This window comes from Pistacia vera, unplaced genomic scaffold, assembly GCF_008641045.1.
Source record: "Pistacia vera cultivar Batoury unplaced genomic scaffold, PisVer_v2 Contig410, whole genome shotgun sequence".
NCBI classification, from domain to species: domain Eukaryota; kingdom Viridiplantae; phylum Streptophyta; class Magnoliopsida; order Sapindales; family Anacardiaceae; genus Pistacia; species Pistacia vera.
This window is the reverse complement of record NW_022196236.1, coordinates 140,235-163,513: the sequence shown is the minus strand read 5'-3', so window position 1 is coordinate 163,513 and position 23,279 is coordinate 140,235. Positions and strand designations below refer to the sequence as shown.

Sequence of the window (23,279 nt, the reverse complement as noted above, 5' to 3'; positions counted from 1 at the left end):
CCTGAAGCTCATCAAGACTTGATCTTGTAGTTGTAGTAGAGTGTTGTGAATGTGAAGTCAAGCCCCTTGTGTACTGGGTGAAGTTGCTTCAGCTGTCCATGTGAAATCCTCCTGCTTCACTTCACTACTTTTGTAGTTTTGTCTTTTGCCCTCAATTCAACTTCATTTTCAATGCTTCATTATTGTATATCAATTCATTTGAATAAAACTTTTGACTTTTCTTTTGTCACAATCTTTGTCAATATAGATAAACTAAAACAATGGAATTACTTTCATGATTAATAAAAAAAATATATCAACCCACATAAGTATATCTGCCAAACCAGGAATTACATCAGGTTAGAAATAGTGAATTATAGATGATTCTATACATTGGAGTTGAGAGCCCAGGCCAACTATAAAATGAAGCTGTCCTTTATGAAGATAGTTTAGCTCCTACCGACTTTGTTGAGCTTGAACAGTCAATTCAAATTTGCTGAACCTAGAGCCGTGCCACAATATTCTGTAGAAGCTAAACTTAGAGCCATGCCACAATTAGAAAATGGGCTTTCACCTGGTTGGGCTTCGTGCAAGCCCAGCCTACAAGACACGGAAAATTTATAATTTAGGAGAAAGGCAAGGCCTTTTGCTCTCTCCCAAAAATCATGAGCAAACTGGAAGCATAAATAGTACATCTAATGATCAAAAGGTATAACAATGTTGAATGGCAAAAATTTCAACTAAATGTCATTTCAAGAAGCATAGAAATAAATCAACATATAATTCTCATAAACTTTATATCTTTGTTCATATACAGTTACTTTTATACAATAAAAATTGGGTGGCGAGCCTCAACCACCAAACTACAATGACACTATGCGTGCTTACTTCAGTAACTATAAAATTGCTGCCCCTTTTGGCACCAACAGATCAATACAAAACAAAAAAAGAATGCACACTCAATCAAACAAGAATATATATATATATATATATATAGCCCACCCCCTTTCACAATGATGGATTTTACAGAGTTGAATGACCAAAAAATAAACAAATCGAAAATTTTACAGCAGGGGGCGTGGGTGTCAAAAAGAAAAAAAAAATCTTATGAAACAAAAAAAGGAAAAGAAAAAATGATTGGATTTACAACTGCCTGTGGTGTTTGATCAGAGAGTTTTGACTTCACTGCCTACCTCGACAAAAAAACAAAGTAGAGCAAGCCTGAGCTTCCTTATCTATGCCTCGTGTAAAAATTCAAAGGCTGGATTCTCAAGAAGTTCCTCTGCCGGTTTGACATCCATGAAATCCTTCTCTTGCAATGAATTAGACAGGTCATCGACAGAGAAGGGAATGCTGTATTAAAAAATATGAATTAGTTATTATCGTCAACGCCAGTAAGTTTAATATGCTTCAGAAGCTGTACAAAACTGATTGTTGTAAACAAGGAGATGAACGACAGATGATTAGAAAATATCTAAGCCAAGAAGTAGATAATTATTGAACAAAAATAAAATGGAAGAACTTAAATTGGCCTTTCCTCATCTTATACAAACAATACTTATAACGATCATTTTCTGTCATTCATGAAAGTCTCACCTGGAATTGTCATCCAACAAGAAGGAATTGCTGGCAGCATCATTAGAGTCTTCAGTCATAAGTACCCTCATGCTGGAAATGACCTACAAAAAATATCGAGTAGCAGCCCACTCAGATCCTCAAGACAAGCACATACATTAAAGGCTACCATCTGAGATGAGTTTCCAACAAACAAAGTAACTAACTTACATTTGGAGACACACTTCGAGTGTTATAGTTGTCATCCCAGTATAGAGTACATATTCTATATAGCTGCTGGACACTCAGGATCTGAACAAACCAAACATTGATGTGAGTCAATAACAGAGAGAGAAGTTTTGCTCATTGGTGCTGGCATGCATCATGCGGGTAGGAAAAAAAGGGTCAACCTGAATTGACCCTTAACAGATGAGCACTGAGAAATTTGATTCTTGCAAATCTACTTTGGCCATTTCTTCAGTTAAATTCATGAAACATTATGTGAGTCAATAACAGAGAGAGAAGTTTTGCTCATTGGTGCTGACATGCATCATGCGGGTAGGAAAAAAAGGGTCAACCTGAATTGACCCTTAACAGATGAGCACTGAGAAATTTGATTCTTGCAAATCTACTTTGGCCATTTCTTCAGTTAAATTCATGAAACATGTAGGTATGCATGTGTATACACAGAAGAACACATGGAAGAATATATGTGCACACACACACACACAAAAGAGAAACAGAGTGAGTAGAGAGAGACTTACGGGGCACAGATCATTAGTGATTTCATCATAGGAAATTCTGTATTTTTGATGTATAACCTGTGGATAAATATCAGTGGAAACCAAGTTAAAAACATATTATTGTTTTCCATCCCATAGAAAAAGGGAAAAAACAAATAAAAATTACAAAACAGAGACAAACTAATGTCAGCACATAATAAAATCAGTCCATGGAAATAAAAGCAATTACCGTGGCCATAATATATTATTTCAAGTAAAAGAACACTAGTTGTAGCAAGTTCAGTTAATGAAATAAGAAAAAAGGAATATATATATATAGAGAGAGAGAGAGAGAGTTAATAGTTGCAACCCCTTTGAAGTATCCCTAATCTACAATAAACCTTGAGGTATATACCTAAATGCCTTAAGTCCCCTGCCATTAGTGATCTGTTAACATATCTAAGCAAACATGTCTAATCTCACCAACAGCAGGAGTGGATTCCATAAACAATCACTAATGGCAGGGAGTTCAGGGCTTTTAGGTATACCTTAGGGGGTTTATTGTGCATTAAGGATACCTCGGGGGTTAACAGTCATTAACCCGAATATATTTTATCAAAGAGAACACAAGTTGAAGAGGTACTTTATACCAGAAACAAATGCATCACAAACTGTTGCAGATTGAACAAAGAAGTAGGAAAATGCATTTTTTTAAATTAACCTCTGTTATAAAAGTACACTTGCAAAATGCATAAGTTCAACAATACAGTATATGGTATATAAACAAGGTCAATCAATGCTGGCTATGTCAGCACTAATGGCTAACCAATAACTATAAATCTATTGATCTGTTACAAGTTTTTAGTATTGAATGCCTAAAGAAAAATCATATGGACATTCAATGATATAAAATCTCACATGAACAATGAGGATCACAACATTACTCATTGCCAGTAAATGAAATTTAATTTGCATAATATTAAGCAGGCACGTAATTAAAAAATAATTGCTTCATTACTCGTATATTTTCGTGAATGAGAGAAGTAGGAAACTATTTGAGTAGACTGAACTACTTTCTACCAAAATGAGAAAACTAGATTGAAAATTATAGCCACTTTTACAAGATTCAAGAAGTATTCAGACAAAGACACTGCCATCTTAGCAGTTAAAAATAATATGGGAAAGATTGAACTACAGAAGAAAACATTTGATCACATTTACTAGACAGGAAGTGGAAAATAATTGGAATAACTTCATCACATTGATAAATTTGTCAAAACAAGTAGCATGGAAAAGGGAGGAGAAAAGACACAAAGTTCAACAAGAGTGATAACTATGCTAATAAAAGTGATGTAAGCCTAATCCCGTCAAATAAGTTGCTTTCAGCATGAAATTGAAACATAGGTCAGGTCTAGAGAAAAAGAGGATGAAGAATATCAAGATTATTCATAATGAAATCAGCAACGCAGGTAGAATAACAGATGTATTTCATCATGTGAATGCCTTCAACTATTTGTTTCGCCACTTATGTGTGATCTACAGCATGTTATCATAGATGTTTCCTAGTCAATGTTCTAAGATCACAAAAATACAGAATGAAAAAATCAAGAGAAAAAGTCTCTTAACACCAATATGTTTCTCCTTTTCTCCCAAGAACTGAAAAATTATATGTCAACCACAAGCAAAAAAACTACAATATATTCATAAAGCACTAAAAGATACAAAAACATATTTTGAAGAGATATTACTGAAGTTTAACAATTCAGAGACCATAATTACATCACATTGGCTTTCATTGTTAAAATATTGCTATGATATCAAACAAGATGGCATACCAGGAATCCAACAGCCTGTCTAATGTGCTTAAGTTCATCCCAAGAGGAGCCTGCATACTGCAATCCGAGGATTAAGAAATAAAAATCAGGAAAATTTTAGTGCATTATATAATACAGCAAGTAATCACCAATAAGATTTACACAGTAACAACAATTAACCAAGATAAAAGTCGTGAACCCATGAAAAGAAAATTACTTCATCTTTTGCTTGACAGCACCATAGCTCCAACTCAGCTAACCCAGCTTTCACATATTCTCCATTGCTGAAAGTACAACACTCACGACGTAGAAGGAGACTGGAAAAATCATAAGAAAATTATGGTATGACCAAACAGTTTGGTACAAATTGACAAAACATTCAAATTAAAAACCAAGTACCTGTTAAATAATTGTACATTTATGTATGAGAAAGTCTGAGTGAAGATCTTCTGGACCAGAACTGGAGGCACCTGAAATACCAGAACTATTTAGAATCTTTCCACTTATACAGAAAATTAAATTTTCATTATCCCTCAAACTATGTGGGGCAAAGGTAAAAGAGCAAACAATTAAGTCCCATACAAAATTTTGCTTCAATGTACTGAGAAGAGTATTGAGGCTATCAATAATGCTCTGCCAGTGACTAGAAGGAGAATCTTTGCCAAACGATCGCCCAGATCTTAGTACATTTCCCTTAGATGTCCTTGGTGCCTGAAATTCAAAATTGAAAGTTATAAACAGTTTAGAGCCACAGCTTCTAAGCTACAGGAACAAGCTAAACTGAAGTTTAGGTGCACTGAAGCAGATGATATTAAAGATCTTAGAATTCAACAATATTGCAAGCTTCAGAGCAAATATACCTGGATACACAATGAAAGGAAAGACGATAACTCCTTTTTCAAGTTGTCTCGAATGATTCCATAAATTTTCTCCACATATGCTGCTAGCTGCTGTTTGAAAAGTAAAGCTGGATATTTAGCCTCCACTTGACGTACTACCGCAAGTGCAGCGGCAGCAGCAAGGTTTGCCGAAGAGGGAGATGAGCGAAAACCCTACAATTAACACAGAAAAGGAAGAACTAAATTATCATATCTATTTCTTGAAAAAAAATGAAAGTCAAACAACGGTTTTTATTTTATAGGAAACATAAAAAAATATGTTAATACTTGAGAATGACGAGATTAAAATGGTGGACAAGGTGTCCAAAACAAGAAGCCAAATCAAAAAACAACAAAACCTGAATTACTGAGTAACCTGTGTGGTATGAACACCAAAAGAAAAGAAAGATCACTACAACCCGGACAATATGTGACTCAAACACAGAGCCCCTTGGCAATAAAAGAAGAACAAAGAAGAATGAGGTATTTCAAAAGTTTCTTGCAATAGACGCCAAAAATTACAAAAAAAAAAAAAAAAAAATCTGATTTTTTCCAACAGGACACTGACTTCTCCTTTTACTCTACAAAGATGTGGCAACTTTTTTCATGCCTAATCATCCACAAAAGAGATAGAACTACACACATCCAAAGTGCTTTGACTTTTTCTATTATAGCAAAAAGTTGCAACATCCTCCATGAATAAAGAATAGCAAGATCTCATAGTAACCCGCATAAATTTGGCTTCATTGCACAGATTGGATGTAAAAAGTAATAGAATTAGATTCAATTAAATAATTCAAATACCATGGCCATCCTCCCAAATAGGGAGGTTGCGGTGGGTGGTTTCTTATGTGGAGTTGCACCAGCAGCCTTCAAACTTCGTTGGAGCAAGAACAATAACGTAGATGTATTGGATAACCAATAAGCCATATGATCATTGTTTTCTTCATTCTGTGAAATAAGTGTTACCATAATTTAGTTCTTAAAACTTGCATGCTAGAAGGACATCACAGTAATTAACAAAGAAAAGTAAAATGATAAGCAATAGATTGGAGGAAACCCAACACTTCATCAAAAAAATTTATAAAAAACTACAAGGGACAAATAAAAAGACAAAGATGTCACAATCTGTGCAAAAATGTGGACTGTCACACAAATCACTATTATCAATAATGCTATCCAGATACCTCAATTGCAGAACCTATCATCTGAATTAGACGATCGAACACACTAGTCCTTTCAGCTTCAAAAGATTTCCACTGGAGAAGACATTTGTATATAGTAAATGCGGCAACAGGTTTTCCATTACTGTAACCGATGTTCTTGATTACACAGTTGATAAGGGCATCAACGTTCTCCTGTTGCAAGAGTAAAACTAAAAATGTAAGAATAATTCAGCCTACATCATGCTTAAGAGGAAAGCCTGACAAATGATGCAGATTCCAGTATTGGCAGGAATATACATGTTGATTTTCAATCTGAGATCTCCTGAACTTGCTCTCAGATTCTGTGCCCATCTTTTTCACCGGTGTAACACTCTGTGGTTCCTGCATAAACAACTTTTGTCAATGACATTAATAACAAGAAGTTTAAACCCAAAAATATATTGATAGATAATCCATGCAAAAGAAACATTACATTGGATCTTCCATCTTCATTCACATGGTAGCCATTTGCCAAACTCTGCAAATTGGGAAAGGTGAGAAAAAGAAAGAACATGTAAGCCAGACAACAAAAGGAAAGTCCATACAATAATTTGGCGTATTACCTGAGTTTCTGTTGATGATAGATGTTCTGACATCTTCTTAACAGGTGTTTTTAATAGGGTTTGCTGCCGAAGAATTTGGTTCTCAGATTCCACGTCAGAAACTTTTTCTTCTAGCCTGCAAATGAAAGAGACAAAAAACACTGAAATTAAGTAGAATAACAGCCACACTACATTCAACAATAATATTGGATATTAGTATCATTTCTGAAACTTGGTGAAGTAACAAAGAAAACAACTTGTGCACAGCAGTCTTCAACTGCACTATTTTTGACTCTGCCTCCAAAGCTTGCTTCAACCTTTCTTCACTAATTTTGCTGGTCTCTTCAAATTTTTTCTCAGTTTCACCAATTTTACTTTCCAATGAACTTACTAACGCCTGCAATTGATAAGCAGAAAAGCAAATAATAAGAAATGAGAAATTCAACAACATGCTCCTCTGTGCTATAATACTCTTTTGACCAGAAAATAAATCACACACTCGGCCTCCTTACCTTGAGTTTTTCATTTTCACTTGTAAGCTTCTCCAGCATTGTATGGTCAACAACAGGAATCTCCTGCACAACAGGAACTTTCTCTGCTTCCTTTTTGGCAACCTCAATTTCTTTCGTGAGCATTGCCTTGGTTTCCTTGAACTGAAGCTGCATCTCTTGCAAAGCAGACTGTAGTTTTGCATTTTCTTGATTTTTAGCTTCTTCCATGTCAGCCTACAAAAGTAGATCATGGACGCACAAATTAGGGCCAAAGAAAAATATTGAAACAAAAACATAACTCATAAGTCATAAAAAGCACATCATGCATGTGTAAGTTCTAAAATTTCACTCCCTTCTTTCTCTCCCTCTTTCCTTTTTCGGTGAGTTGACAGGTAAGCATTGTGTGCCACATTGGGAAAAGATAGTGAGAGGGACTAATATACATAGGGCCTCTAGGACCTATCAATATAAGCTTCTGGGTCAAGGAGAGGTCAAACCATCCACATATCGAGGTTCCTGTTGGTAGACTCCCTTGCGCTACAAGTGGCATCAAAGGCAATGACTAGGCTAGAAAAAGTAGTAGCATGTCTTTCATGTGGTTTTAAGAGGTGCATGTCTGCGCACAGTCTCAATTAGGGAAATGTCCAACCTTTCCAACAATATCAAATATGTCAATGTGGAAGCAAAAGAGAGGAGGCAAGACAGAAGCTCCATGAATAAAATTGCATTTAACTATTATTCTGCACGGTTAATTGTCCTATGTCATCACAGTGCTCTACTCTTTCAAAATAAAAATTGTCACTGATAAAACAAGATTGGAAAGCTTAACCAAACTTAAATCAATAGACAGTTGAAGTCATTCCGGACAAACATCATACAATACCAACTTGACACATATTTCAACTAATAAATTAATATATTACCCTCATGCGTTTCTCCAACTGCAATCTCCATGTCAATTCTTCAACTTGTTTTTCCAATTTATTTTTCGCAGCTTGGAGAGCTCCTGTTTCCCTAGCAGCCTGTAAATAACAAGCAAATAAACTCTTAAGTTCTAAGAAAGAAAAGCAACACATAAACTGAATCTAGTGCTTAAAAAGACTGCATTTCAGAAACAAAACTAGCAATCAAAATCACATAGAACTCATTAGCAACTAGGCATGATGTCAACAACAGCCCTTTTTTTTTCTTTCCTTTTTGTCATTCAAGAGCTCCGTTTCTTGTAAAAATCACTCTCTGAATACAGATCTCTTAAACTTCAGCCTTCAAATCAGGATATTAAATAGCCAAAAAAAAAACAATGATTTACGAAAATTATAAAAACTATAAAATTAAGATTTATTCTTAATCAATACATAAACACAAAATTTCAGTGTAATAAGTTATTTCTCAAACAAAACGTTCTCCAGGGATTAAAAGAATTGAAGACCAACTTTCCCTGTGCATATAATGCTAAAAGATCTGACGAGAAGGAAAGGTAGTCATTAATTAAGTGGTTAACTCAAAATTTTCCTAAACAATTTTGTAAGAATGAATCTGATGAAGAATTGAAAAACAAAAATGAAAGAGATCGTCACCATCTTAAGCTTCCGCAACTCTTTGCGAGCAACCCTTCCTCTCCATGCGCATTGTGTTGTAATAGCTGCTTTCTTCAACTTCATATAATGCAACCGTGCTAAGTACTTGCGGCACTGGCTCTGGAGTATAAAATTGAAGTTAATCCAAGTACCAAAGAACCTCAGCCACTCACAGCAAGACAAATGAAATTTGACATCATGCAATGAAATCTTCCCTAAATCTTTAAGTTTCAAAACTTAACATTAGAGTCTCAAGAAACTTTTTACACATTGCAAGGCTACTATGAACAAACAAGTAAAAAATTACCTACTTATTTTGTCAAGAAAAAAAAAAATTGACCTACCTGAATTATAATTGCTGCTTGAGTCTGCCTTCTGAATCGGAGCTCATTCCGAGCAGCCATCCCACGCATCCCTGTTTGAATGCAAGAAGCAGAGGAACACAAATCTTTATAAGCTTTCCTAGCAATATACATGCGGAAATCTCTTTGGATCCTAAGAGAGGAAGCTTCTCTCCGCACGCTCTCGTAAACTTCGCGAGCAAGTTGTCCTGCAGTCATGACAGACAGAAAGTGAGAAAAATCCATTCTAAAAGTCTTGGGGAGAGGATTACTAAGCTAACCTAAAAAGCCCTAGATGCACAAATACAGTTAAAACACAATTCAGTACCTCTGCATGCAGCTTGAATCTGAATAGCAGATCGACGGAGCAAGATAAAACTTTTGCGACCCAAATAAGAACGGACTTTCCTCTGGATAATGCTGGCTGATCTTCCTAAGACTTCGCTCCTACGTCCATCTAAATCCGCCATCTGACCCGCCCTAAGAAAAACCTTTGTTTTACCTATCTGCAAATACAAACTAGATCACTAACAATACTTGCAAAAAACCTAACTAGGAAGATAAGAGGCATTTACACAGGATTTAGAAGACAAAAGGTATATCTCCAACAAAGCAGACAGCAATCCCAGTAATTGGAACCAAAATGCTATCAAGAGTACTTCCTATAATTCCTTGCCTTAAAGATAGCTAATACATTTCCAAAATACCAAAAGTGTTGGCAACACAAGCACACATCAATATAACAGCAAAACAAATGTTATCATTATTTTCATGTTTCGTAAATAAACTCTTTTTTTTTTTTTTGGTGGAAGAATCAACTCCATTCAGCCCTGAAGACGTTTTTGGAACGACAAACCCAATTAGGTTGCAGAAGTTGAAAAGAGGATTGGCACTATCTAGATGTAAAAATGCCATTAGTCATGAAGGGCTCAACAGGCTAGCCCTTATTATATAAGTGGCCAACAAACAAAGATGTGGCAACTTTTTTCATGCCTAATCATCCACAAAAGAGATAGAACTACACACATCCAAAGTGCTTTGACTTTTTCTATTATAGCAAAAAGTTGCAACATCCTCCATGAATAAAGAATAGCAAGATCTCATAGTAACCCGCATAAATTTGGCTTCATTGCACAGATTGGATGTAAAAAGTAATAGAATTAGATTCAATTAAATAATTCAAATACCATGGCCATCCTCCCAAATAGGGAGGTTGCGGTGGGTGGTTTCTTATGTGGAGTTGCACCAGCAGCCTTCAAACTTCGTTGGAGCAAGAACAATAACGTAGATGTATTGGACAACCAATAAGCCATATGATCATTGTTTTCTTCATTCTGTGAAATAAGTGTTACCATAATTTAGTTCTTAAAACTTGCATGCTAGAAGGACATCACAGTAATTAACAAAGAAAAGTAAAATGATAAGCAATAGATTGGAGGAAACCCAACACTTCATCAAAAAAATTTATAAAAAACTACAAGGGACAAATAAAAAGACAAAGATGTCACAATCTGTGCAAAAATGTGGACTGTCACACAAATCACTATTATCAATAATGCTATCCAGATACCTCAATTGCAGAACCTATCATCTGAATTAGACGATCGAACACACTAGTCCTTTCAGCTTCAAAAGATTTCCACTGGAGAAGACATTTGTATATAGTAAATGCGGCAACAGGTTTTCCATTACTGTAACCGATGTTCTTGATTACACAGTTGATAAGGGCATCAACGTTCTCCTGTTGCAAGAGTAAAACTAAAAATGTAAGAATAATTCAGCCTACATCATGCTTAAGAGGAAAGCCTGACAAAATGATGCAGATTCCAGTATTGGCAGGAATATACATGTTGATTTTCAATCTGAGATCTCCTGAGCTTGCTCTCAGATTCTGTGCCCATCTTTTTCACCGGTGTAACACTCTGTGGTTCCTGCATAAACAACTTTTGTCAATGACATTAATAACAAGAAGTTTAAACCCAAAAATATATTGATAGATAATCCATGCAAAAGAAACATTACATTGGATCTTCCATCTTCATTCACATGGTAGCCATTTGCCAAACTCTGCAAATTGGGAAAGGTGAGAAAAAGAAAGAACATGTAAGCCAGACAACAAAAGGAAAGTCCATACAATAATTTGGCGTATTACCTGAGTTTCTGTTGATGATAGATGTTCTGACATCTTCTTAACAGGTGTTTTTAATAGGGTTTGCTGCCGAAGAATTTGGTTCTCAGATTCCACGTCAGAAACTTTTTCTTCTAGCCTGCAAATGAAAGAGACAAAAAACACTGAAATTAAGTAGAATAACAGCCACACTACATTCAACAATAATATTGGATATTAGTATCGTTTCTGAAACTTGGTGAAGTAACAAAGAAAACAACTTGTGCACAGCAGTCTTCAACTGCACTATTTTTGACTCTGCCTCCAAAGCTTGCTTCAACCTTTCTTCACTAATTTTGCTGGTCTCTTCAAATTTTTTCTCAGTTTCACCAATTTTACTTTCCAATGAACTTACTAACGCCTGCAATTGATAAGCAGAAAAGCAAATAATAAGAAATGAGAAATTCAACAACATGCTCCTCTGTGCTATAATACTCTTTTGACCAGAAAATAAATCACACACTCGGCCTCCTTACCTTGAGTTTTTCATTTTCACTTGTAAGCTTCTCCAGCATTGTGTGGTCAACAACAGGAATCTCCTGCACAACAGGAACTTTCTCTGCTTCCTTTTTGGCAACCTCAATTTCTTTCGAGAGCATTGCCTTGGTTTCCTTGAACTGAAGCTGCATCTCTTGCAAAGCAGACTGTAGTTTTGCATTTTCTTGGTTTTTAGCTTCTTCCATGTCAGCCTACAAAAGTAGATCATGGACGCACAAATTAGGGCCAAAGAAAAATATTGAAACAAAAACATAACTCATAAGTCATAAAAAGCACATCATGCATGTGTAAGTTCTAAAATTTCACTCCCTTCTTTCTCTCCCTCTTTCCTTTTTCGGTGAGTTGACAGGTAAGCATTGTGTGCCACATTGGGAAAAGATAGTGAGAGGGACTAATATACATAGGGCCTCTAGGACCTATCAATATAAGCTTCTGGGTCAAGGAGAGGTCAAACCATCCACATATCGAGGTTCCTGTTGGTAGACTCCCTTGCGCTACAAGTGGCATCAAAGGCAATGACTAGGCTAGAAAAAGTAGTAGCATGTCTTTCATGTGGTTTTAAGAGGTGCATGTCTGCGCACAGTCTCAATTAGGGAAATGTCCAACCTTTCCAACAATATCAAATATGTCAATGTGGAAGCAAAAGAGAGGAGGCAAGACAGAAGCTCCATGAATAAAATTGCATTTAACTATTATTCTGCACAGTTAATTGTCCTATGTCATCACAGTGCTCTACTCTTTCAAAATAAAAATTGTCACTGATAAAACAAGATTGGAAAGCTTAACAAAACTTAAATCAATAGACAGTTGAAGTCATTCCGGACAAACATCATACAATAGCAACTTGACACATATTTCAACTAATAAATTAATATATTACCCTCATGCGTTTCTCCAACTGCAATCTCCATGTCAATTCTTCAACTTGTTTTTCCAATTTATTTTTCGCAGCTTGGAGAGCTCCTGTTTCCCTAGCAGCCTGTAAATAACAAGCAAATAAACTCTTAAGTTCTAAGAAAGAAAAGCAACACATAAACTGAATCTAGTGCTTAAAAAGACTGCATTTCAGAAACAAAACTAGCAATCAAAATCACATAGAACTCATTAGCAACTAGGCATGATGTCAACAACAGCCCTTTTTTTTTCTTTCCTTTTTGTCATTCAAGAGCTCCGTTTCTTGTAAAAATCACTCTCTGAATACAGATCTCTTAAACTTCAGCCTTCAAATCAGGATATTAAATAGCCAAAAAAAAAACAATGATTTACGAAAATTATAAAAACTATAAAATTAAGATTTATTCTTAATCAATACATAAACACAAAATTTCAGTGTAATAAGTTATTTCTCAAACAAAACGTTCTCCAGGGATTAAAAGAATTGAAGACCAACTTTCCCTGTGCATATAATGCTAAAAGATCTGACGAGAAGGAAAGGTAGTCATTAATTAAGTGGTTAACTCAAAATTTTCCTAAACAATTTTGTAAGAATGAATCTGATGAAGAATTGAAAAACAAAAATGAAAGAGATCGTCACCATCTTAAGCTTCCGCAACTCTTTGCGAGCAACCCTTCCTCTCCATGCGCATTGTGTTGTAATAGCTGCTTTCTTCAACTTCATATAATGCAACCGTGCTAAGTACTTGCGGCACTGGCTCTGGAGTATAAAATTGAAGTTAATCCAAGTACCAAAGAACCTCAGCCACTCACAGCAAGACAAATGAAATTTGACATCATGCAATGAAATCTTCCCTAAATCTTTAAGTTTCAAAACTTAACATTAGAGTCTCAAGAAACTTTTTACACATTGCAAGGCTACTATGAACAAACAAGTAAAAAATTACCTACTTATTTTGTCAAGAAAAAAAAAAATTGACCTACCTGAATTATAATTGCTGCTTGAGTCTGCCTTCTGAATCGGAGCTCATTCCGAGCAGCCATCCCACGCATCCCTGTTTGAATGCAAGAAGCAGAGGAACACAAATCTTTATAAGCTTTCCTAGCAATATACATGCGGAAATCTCTTTGGATCCTAAGAGAGGAAGCTTCTCTCCGCACGCTCTCGTAAACTTCGCGAGCAAGTTGTCCTGCAGTCATGACAGACAGAAAGTGAGAAAAATCCATTCTAAAAGTCTTGGGGAGAGGATTACTAAGCTAACCTAAAAAGCCCTAGATGCACAAATACAGTTAAAACACAATTCAGTACCTCTGCATGCAGCTTGAATCTGAATAGCAGATCGACGGAGCAAGATAAAACTTTTGCGACCCAAATAAGAACGGACTTTCCTCTGGATAATGCTGGCTGATCTTCCTAAGACTTCGCTCCTACGTCCATCTAAATCCGCCATCTGACCCGCCCTAAGAAAAACCTTTGTTTTACCTATCTGCAAATACAAACTAGATCACTAACAATACTTGCAAAAAACCTAACTAGGAAGATAAGAGGCATTTACACAGGATTTAGAAGACAAAAGGTATATCTCCAACAAAGCAGACAGCAATCCCAGTAATTGGAACCAAAATGCTATCAAGAGTACTTCCTATAATTCCTTGCCTTAAAGATAGCTAATACATTTCCAAAATACCAAAAGTGTTGGCAACACAAGCACACATCAATATAACAGCAAAACAAATGTTATCATTATTTTCATGTTTCGTAAATAAACTCTTTTTTTTTTTTTTGGTGGAAGAATCAACTCCATTCAGCCCTGAAGAAGTTTTTGGAACGACAAACCCAATTAGGTTGCAGAAGTTGAAAAGAGGATTGGCACTATCTAGATGTAAAAATGCCATTAGTCATGAAGGACTCAACAGGCTAGCCCTTATTATATAAGTGGCCAACAAAAAGTATCCGTATCATAGATCAGCGGATTCTTGTCACGGAAACATCATGCACAAAAGCTGAGAATAATGTAACAGTCATTAAAAGAATTTGTTATGATTATGACATTTTTGAGAAAATCAACAACTCGGCATGAGAAACAATAATCTTAACAGAATCGCACACTGGGAAGATGGTTTGATCAATCATCATATGATTACCTGGTAGCCTTCAAGTCCCACCTTCTCTAGGAGCCTCTTGCAAGCAGTGACTTCATCAGAACTAACATAAAATAATTAATAATATAAGCAGTCAGAAGATGGCCTGACAAAAATATCCAATAAGTTAAAGAACACAATTACAGTACCTCCCATCCAAAACTTCAGATGCAAGTATGCCAAATCGATCCAAAAATTCATCAAACGGTTTTCTAGTTGGATATCCAGCACAACTTATCCTGATTGCCTCCATGACTCCCTGAGATTATACATATAAACTTGTATAAATGCAAGCAGATTTTGTTCAAAACAACAAATTATTCAAGGTCCAACATCTAGGATTTTAATTCTCACCCCACAACGTAGTTGCTGTAGAACACTTTTATTCTCGAATATTGCTGGCTTAAGAAGATTATTGGGCTTTACACAACGAATATAATGTGGCTCAGTGGAACTGAGGGTCTCAAGCAATGCTTGCAATTGTTGCTGTAGCAAGGACAAAAGATGACTTCATAACCCACAGGAGTACACAAAATCAAAATTCCTTAAGAAGCGAAAAATTATCAACCTTAAATCGAGAACCTATTGAAGAAAACTTTGATGACTTGGAAGATTCCTCAGCCAAAGGTGGAAACAAAGATGCTACAAAGGAGCATTTGGAAGCACCTAACAGTTGCTGATGTTCAGCAACAACATAGTCTTTGTTTTTGTCTAAGAACAATTCCGTTTGATAAGTGACCTGTCAAAATACAGTACAATTTCTTAGTGAATGCACTTAAAACATAAAGATTTCTAGACTTCTTAGGTCTAGATTCTATAATGTAACTAAAAACAACACAGTCTGAAACAAATAAAGCAGCCTTACATCACCAGCATAATGGCAAATTGTGAAGTCACTACGAGATAATTTTGGCTTGGTGAAGCGCTTATGATTTTTAAATGTCTGATACAGCTTTTGAGCGAATGTTTCATGTGTTGATCTTGGAAACATACTACAAAACATAAGCGTAATTTATCTCACCACAAAAACTCTCAAATCCAATATTGAAAAATAGTAAATTAACAAGAAAATTGGTGTATAAGGAACGGTTGACATCAACGTTAAAATATCAGTACACCTCACAACTGTACTTACCAAGCTTCATCCAGAAGAGCAATTATGCCACCAGGTTTCTGGAAAATAGACAAATAAATAAAGTGATTGATATGAAACCATGTCCCAATATGACCTCATTGACATGTTAGTAATGTTCCACTTTTATCAAGAAAAACAAACAACGGAGAAAGAAAAAAATAACTAAATAACAGCTGAAAGTACCAATCGATATCACTACCTTACCTAATACGCATAAATTACAAAGTTGAAGCTATGTTTTGACCTCAAGGAAAAACATTTTACAGTACTCATTCTTACACTAATTGAAAACCAGTGCAAAATGAAGACAAAAACAAAAATAAAGATGAAAAAAGGGAAGGAATAAAAGCATGACAAGGAAGAGGAGCACATAACAACAGAGATTATGTTCTAGAGTTTCTGAAGCACTGCGTCCAGTCCAGAATACTCCACAAAGAGATTGGGAAATCCTATAGGGCATTCAATTGTGCCTAGTGCAACATTTTCAGGATGGACATTGGATGATCATAACAGAGATAATACTTTTTATAATGCATTTACCTACAACAACCCCCTTACGTCCAGCTACAGAACAACAAGCACTATATACAACAGGAATGAAAGTAGAACGAAAAGCATTGACAAATCAATAGGAAGATCATAAGATCAGATATTAAACAAAAAGGGTAAGCATAATTTTGAAGCATCTTTATATACTATTTATGAGTAAACACAAGAATACCAAATTAATAATTTAAAGAATTGGCAGAGATTCACTGAAATGGAATTTAATATAGTCCAAAAGAAAGAAAAAAAAAAAAGCTAGAGAATACCAAGCTTTTATGCAGAGATAGACACCACAAACCTTTTCAATGAGATCTAAAACATCTTGATTATCCACAAATTCTATGTAGCTCCAGTCAATTTCTTCTTTAGTATATTCTTCTTGCTCCATTTTGAATACGTGCTGCCCACAAATATGTTTATGCATCAGAAACTACGCAATATAGATAAACAGAAGATACTCCAAGAATGTTGAAGAAACAGAGATGCATTTAACAAACCAACCTGATTGAAATGTTGCTGAAGTTTCTCATTCGTCAAATTGATACAAAACTGCTCAAAACTGCAGAAGCCACAAGATACTTAGCATCAAATCATCACCATGGAAGAAGCCATCAACCAAGCATCCACAAAAAAAAATACATATATATATCATTGTAGCAAATTTTTAATGAATGATCAACTTCATCTGTTCTGGATTCCCTAAAAGAAGTGACAGCACATGTGACCAAAATACTGTCAGCTTTCCATTCAACTCTAGGCAATAATTTAATAAGGCTAGGGGATGAACTATCTCTTGATACTCAATCCAGCAATTCACACTGTCCTGGAATGATGATATGCACCAAATATACTCCTTGCAGCCTAGTGAACTGCTGTGATCATGCAGTAGTAGAACTATAACTGAGAGGTAATGATGTCTAACTACTTTGGAAACTTAGGAATATTAATATTTTACAGTAAGGTTTTGAGATGGAAAACACTATCTTCCAAAGCAATAAATTCATGTCATCAAAAGTCATTTTCTTCCTTTTCTTCCCAAAAATTACTTTGGAATGTCTGACAAATAGTGGTACCTGCATTTGTTTTGCTTACAAAAATTGTTTAATAAAAATCATAGGGTGCTCAAAGTAACTTGTGATAAACGCCAAAATATATTGATGGCAAACCTTCCATCATAAGATTATTAAAAAGCTGAAAATGAATTGTGTGGGCAGAAACGGATAATTAACATACACTAGTTTATGCTAAATGAAGACAAAATCACAGCCAGTGCAGATACTAGAATATAAAATAATGATAACAGGTCCTAGCTAGGCCTCAAAGACAAAGAACAGTTGAAGCCAACACATAAATAGCCCTTTGAAATCTTGCTTAGCTGTTCTCACACCCATAAACATCTGTACAGGACATTTCCTTCCCTAGACAAGTAAAATTTAAGACTCAAAATAACATAAACAAAATTTTTAATCATCAATTCTGTTTTTGATATTATAATCACATTCTAAAAAGGAGAGAATAGTGAATCTTTCATTGTCTTTTGAGGGGAGAAAGTTGGTTGTGATAAGTAACGCCATTATTGTAATTTAACAAAAAAAAAATTAATTACTTGAAATATCATAACGCAAGAAATACTCAGTCAATGAGATCTATGCCTCCTCAGTCAAGGTGTAGCAATTACACCTTTGATTAGGCCCTGACAGATGATTCAGTAAAGCACATTGCCTTTTGAAGACTACTGATTTATTTTAAAAGGAAGAAGGCATATATTACTGCCACATAGCAAGCCTGAAAAATGCCATTTTATACCTTAAGGCAGATAAATACTGCTTGCACTAAGCGGCTTTGGAAACCAATTTCAATCAATCATGAAAACAAAAGGCATACCGGTTAAGCACCTGTTTGTCTTGAAACTCTCAAATCCGTAAATATCCAGCACTCCGATTAAGGACTTTGAGTCAGGATCTTGACCGATTGAACTATTGATCTTGTCAACAAGCCTGACACACCAAGAAGAGATGGACAGAGAAATAATTAATAAAAGAGTCAAACTAATAGAATACAACTGAACAAAATAGCAAGTAAACAGTAAGCACAGTCAATTCTGACATTCTCTTTACAGTATGGAAGCAAATCATACCAGTCAAATAGTCTCGAGTAGACAATTTTAGCCAAAGCATCTCTACTGAGAGCTGCAGCTTCTGGATCCAGCCATTTTGTAATGGTTTCATCACGGGTTACAATCACACGCTTGCAGAGAGAATCTTCTAGAGCCTTGACATCACACCTGGAAAATCCAAACAAAGAAATTTTATTCTTCTTCTCATAAGTGCATATAAAGCCCACACAATGAAGCACATGGTTTATTTGACTGTGAACAAGTGATAATTTAATAGTTCATTTACATTAAAAGTTCAGCGACAATTCTTAGATGGAACCAAGATTTTTCGTCTTTGGGAACCGATGAGTCCATTTCCTTCCCCTTAGCAAATTCAACGTTTCCAAGATGAAGAATAGCGGCCACAACTCGAAATATTGCATCCTGATAAAGGGTTTATTTTATAAAACAAAATAGATTTTATAGATACTTTGCATTAAAGCATAGCATCTTACAGTTGAAAAACTCCCTAAAGGGAGAAAAAAAAAAAAAAAAAAAACCTGTTCCTCAGAGCTTATTCCAACAACATCCATTGCCCTTCTTGTTGCAACGTATTCCTTAGCATCATCAATGCCATCCAACTCAAAGCAATTTGATTGATTCAAATAATGAAATGTTCTCGGGTTCCCCAACTTAAACCTCTGAATATCCTGACAAATGAAACAGAATAAAATGTGAATAATCTGGCCGAAAGAAGAAGTTGCTTTGCATTTAACGTTTATTTGGAAAAAAATCTGTACTCCATTTCCAGATATGAGAAAAAAGAAAAGGGCATAAAGCACTGTGGAGGTTTATCCCCAAACTAATTTTTTCAGGGATTTTTACACAACAGCTCATTTTTTGGAAACTTCATGTTTTATATTTGATCTTGATTGCATTTTTAATTCAAAAAATAATAGCACAATTGAGATGCCCCTACACTTTTTGTTACTATCAGTTTCTATGACTAGTAAAAGGGGTAAATGCACATCTATTGATATGTCAACACACTGATTCCTCAGCATCAACCACAATAAACCTTAGTCAGGCAAGAATCTAAGTACGTAAAGGGGCAATATACAGTGACAATTATCAGTGCCAAAATATATTCATTGCACATGCTCAACAGAACTTTCAATTTAAAGTAAGAAAGGAATAGCAGGTCATAAGTACTCGAATGCAATTTCTTTGGAGCAAAAGCACAACCTTTATTGACCCATTTAAAGGAAAATTACCTCTGGTGGTGCAGCACAAAGCATGTAGAAACAGTGATAATTTCTCTCAGGATCAGACACCTGACAAACACGTGATCTTTCTAGCAAATAAGTTCTGATCGCAGCTCCAGAAATTCTTCCCCTCTGGTCAAATTGAATCTCCACAAACTTACCAAAACGACTGCAAAATTCACAAGGAGCAAATAAAAAATAGATCCCCCAAACCAAAAAAAAAAAAAAAAGAGAGAGAGAGAGATATAATGTAAGAAATTATTTACAACATGAAAGAATTTAAATATTTAATCTTCTAACCTCGAGTTGTTGTTTCTTACAGTCTTTGCGTTACCAAATGCTTCTAAAACAGGATTGGACTGCAAATACAATGAAACCACGACAGAATTTAATAATAAAATATAATAAACCAAAAGCATGTGTAACACTGATACCCCAAAGATCCAATATTTCAACCTTAAAATTCTCAAACAGAACTAAAAGGAAAGTCTCTTTACCTCCAGAACTTGCTGCTCAACACTCCTCCCCTCAGCAACAGCTCTACCTCCCATGTAAGCAAGATACCTCATTAGGCATTTAGTGCTTTCCGTTTTACCTGCCCCACTTTCACCACTAACCAAAATTGACTGACTTATTCCCTCATTGATCATCAGTCTGCATCCACATCCATGGTATTATTCAGTGTACGACAAGTAATGGAAAGAATAACTTTGAACCAGTTTGAGACAAAATACCTGTATGCAGCATCTGCAACAGCAAATGGATGTGGACTCAACTCACCAAAGGCTGCCCCTTTATATTGGGCCATCATATGGCTATCATAAAGATGAGGTAGTCTTCTAAAAGGGTTCACAGCAATCAGTATATTTCCAGTGTAAGTCTGGAGGAAACATTCAGTGTATTAGCCTTACTATGCCGGCAAATTTTGGAAATACAAATAAATAACACAAACATTCCTCAACACCCATTCATACAACTTTAACTGCCCTCCACTCCAACTCAAGCCGAGGCAAGGAAAGAAGAAGAGTGATTAACATTTTTCTTTAAACACTTACATAAATTTCATTCATATCATATCTTGATTTTAGATTCTGCAGGACTCCGGGTTCATGCAAATAAGCCAGTTTTGTCATATCATCCACTCCACATGATGGGACTTCAGCATCTTTGGGATAGACATTAGAAGCCTTAACAACAACCTGAAAAATTTTAAAAAATTTAATAAATAGGAACCAAATTCAGAATATCCTCGATCACTATGTCATATGTTCTCAAAAAAGTTAAGAACAAAAGTATCAGTTTAACTTCAATGTCGGACAAGAGAAACTTCAGCAATAGACTATTTGCTTATTACATAATGAAAAAAAATAATTAGCAACTTGTTACTCAGCAGTTGACAAAATATATCCAGCTAAAGTTAATATTTAATAAAATAAGCTCAAGAGTAACTGTTTTTTAAAGGCACTCACAGTCTTCCCTGAGGTGCAGAGGACTTTGATCTGATCGCCATTAACCTCCACAACTTCACCATCTATCCAAGTTACTTCTGGATCTTCCACCCATACAAGAGATCCAACTACAAGAGTAACAGCAGCAGCCTGCAAAGCCAAGAGTGTCAATGGTTCACCATTTGAATCAGAGGTGTCATTCTATTGCTACTCTAAACACCATATAGCTAATATTAGTTCTATTACATGCAAGCTAAAAAACATGTTAAATAATTGAAAAGCAGATATTGTCTAAGATGCTAAGTTACCTTAACTATTATCATCCACAATATTTATAGAACAATAAACAAAAGAATCCAGGATAGTATACTTAAGTACACTCTATAAAACAAGCTAAGTGATAACAATACGAAAACACATTTGAGAAAACAACCATCCCCACTCCCAGCATCAGTGACACCTATAATCTATCATATTGAGTTTGCAAAACAAAATATTCTACACGAATGTATAGAACCAAGTTTGGAAATTTAAACTAAAATCGAAACTCCAGTTACTTGAATCTATATGTCTTACACTCAAATGTAAATAATTTGCTTTTTTACTGTTGGGCAACTCAAAACTTATCAAAGAAATGGCATAAAAACCAACTGCAGTTGTATAAAGCACCAGAAACTGAAAAAAAAAAAAAAAAAAGAATCTCTCAGTCTGAAATTTAAACCTATGACTCTGTTTATCATTTAGTAGCAGCCAAGACGAAAGATTCTTCGAACTTAAATCTCGGCATGTGGAAGATGTGACCTACATTTGCTCACAATGCTTTGAACATTATTCAAAATTATGAAACTCTCGAGTGTTGATTTCATGGTGTAAATTTCGAAGTAAGTCCACGGTTGATGACTAGAAATCAAACAGGAAAATTCGGATATAATAGCCTACACACGAACCCCAAGGCCCTAAACCTGACTCTTAATGAATTTAATCAACATCATATTCACAAGCATCCAGATACAAAAAAAAAAAAATAATAAATAAATAATGGAAATTAAAATTTAATCCAAGGTCCGGAACAAGAAGCTCTGGTCAATGGCAAGTCAACACCCGACGGCCGGAGATATAAACTTAAAAAACTACATAAATGGTGAAAAGAATCAATAGATCAAAACACATTCATCAAAATAAATCTAAAACATCAAGAAAATATAAATTACTATCCGCTTTCCTTCAACAAAGTTCAGATCAGTTCACCGACATATGGAACGACGACAAATGATTAACCAAAAAATGGAATTTCCCAAAAAAATTAATGGCGGCAAGACTTGAAATGAGCAAGAATTAAACGATAAATGCACAAAAAAATAAATAAAAACACCATTTATAAATACCATGTTTTATAACGATTAATTGGATCAGAGACTTGGCTTGCTTCTCGATCTGCTTTCACAGCCTTCAATAAAGATAGATTACCAAACGCAGAAGACACAAATCTTTGAAGTTGAACTTGTCTTTGATTTTCAACTGTAATTGATTTCTATAAAAATAAACAATAAAAGAATTTCTACAAAGAATAAAAAACAAAGATCAAAAACTGAGAAGCTTAAACCCTTCAATGACACCAAACTATTGAAGAAGAGAATAAGCCCCTCTCTCTATCTCTCTCACTGCTGTCCGAAGCAGACCGTTCTGTTTGCAGTTTTGTAAATCTTTTCTTTTCTTTTCTTTTTCTTTTTCTTTTCTTTTCCTTTCTCCTTCCACCTCGGTTTAAGCTTATAGCTGTAATTAAGGAGCGTGTAATTAAACTGAAGTAAACGCTTATTTAAAAAGCCAAGTGGAATTCCAAAAATACCCCAAATCTTGACTTTAATTACAATCTTTTAATGACAAGGTCAGCTTGGATACGGTCTACAAAGGTTGTCTAGACTGGGTCTTTCAAATCGAATTGCAAAGGCGGTAAGAGTTATTACACAAAAAATTCGTGCCATGGTT

At 35.2% G+C, this 23,279-nt stretch overlaps 1 protein-coding gene across 1 annotated transcript; it reads right to left on the bottom strand.

The window, feature by feature from the left end:
• Nucleotides 1-968: 968 nt before the first annotated feature.
• On the bottom strand, nt 969-23,035 carry LOC116142503 (myosin-6). Its single transcript, XM_031427931.1, has 40 exons — nt 22,679-23,035; nt 21,315-21,443; nt 20,901-21,044; nt 20,580-20,725; nt 20,343-20,499; nt 20,146-20,204; nt 19,855-20,014; nt 19,141-19,290; nt 18,888-19,024; nt 18,623-18,769; nt 18,381-18,482; nt 16,987-17,044; nt 16,784-16,885; nt 15,940-15,977; nt 15,670-15,796; nt 15,373-15,543; nt 15,159-15,290; nt 14,954-15,063; nt 14,808-14,868; nt 13,972-14,149; nt 13,647-13,852; nt 13,303-13,422; nt 12,649-12,747; nt 11,747-11,959; nt 7,207-7,341; nt 6,952-7,091; nt 6,716-6,830; nt 6,586-6,630; nt 6,411-6,494; nt 6,135-6,305; nt 5,752-5,898; nt 4,930-5,121; nt 4,652-4,780; nt 4,469-4,539; nt 4,287-4,386; nt 4,091-4,147; nt 2,298-2,354; nt 1,765-1,845; nt 1,576-1,658; nt 969-1,332 (listed from the first exon to the last, which is right to left on the bottom strand). Exons 1-40 carry the CDS (start codon nt 22,679-22,681, stop codon nt 1,215-1,217), a joined length of 4,674 nt encoding a protein of 1,557 aa, XP_031283791.1. The 5' UTR covers nt 22,682-23,035; the 3' UTR covers nt 969-1,214.
• Between the last annotated feature and the right edge of the window lie 244 nt (nt 23,036-23,279).

What these genes read in the sequence shown, in the direction of transcription:
- LOC116142503 (XM_031427931.1), bottom strand. An exon ending in TTTTAGATCTCATTGAAAAG is followed by an intron (nt 15,978 to 16,783) that starts GTTTGTGGTGTC and finishes TCTATTTTCCAG; the next exon opens with AAACCTGGTGGCATAATTGC. An exon ending in TGATAGGTTCTGCAATTGAG is followed by an intron (nt 5,899 to 6,134) that starts GTATCTGGATAG and finishes CTTATTTCACAG; the next exon opens with AATGAAGAAAACAATGATCA.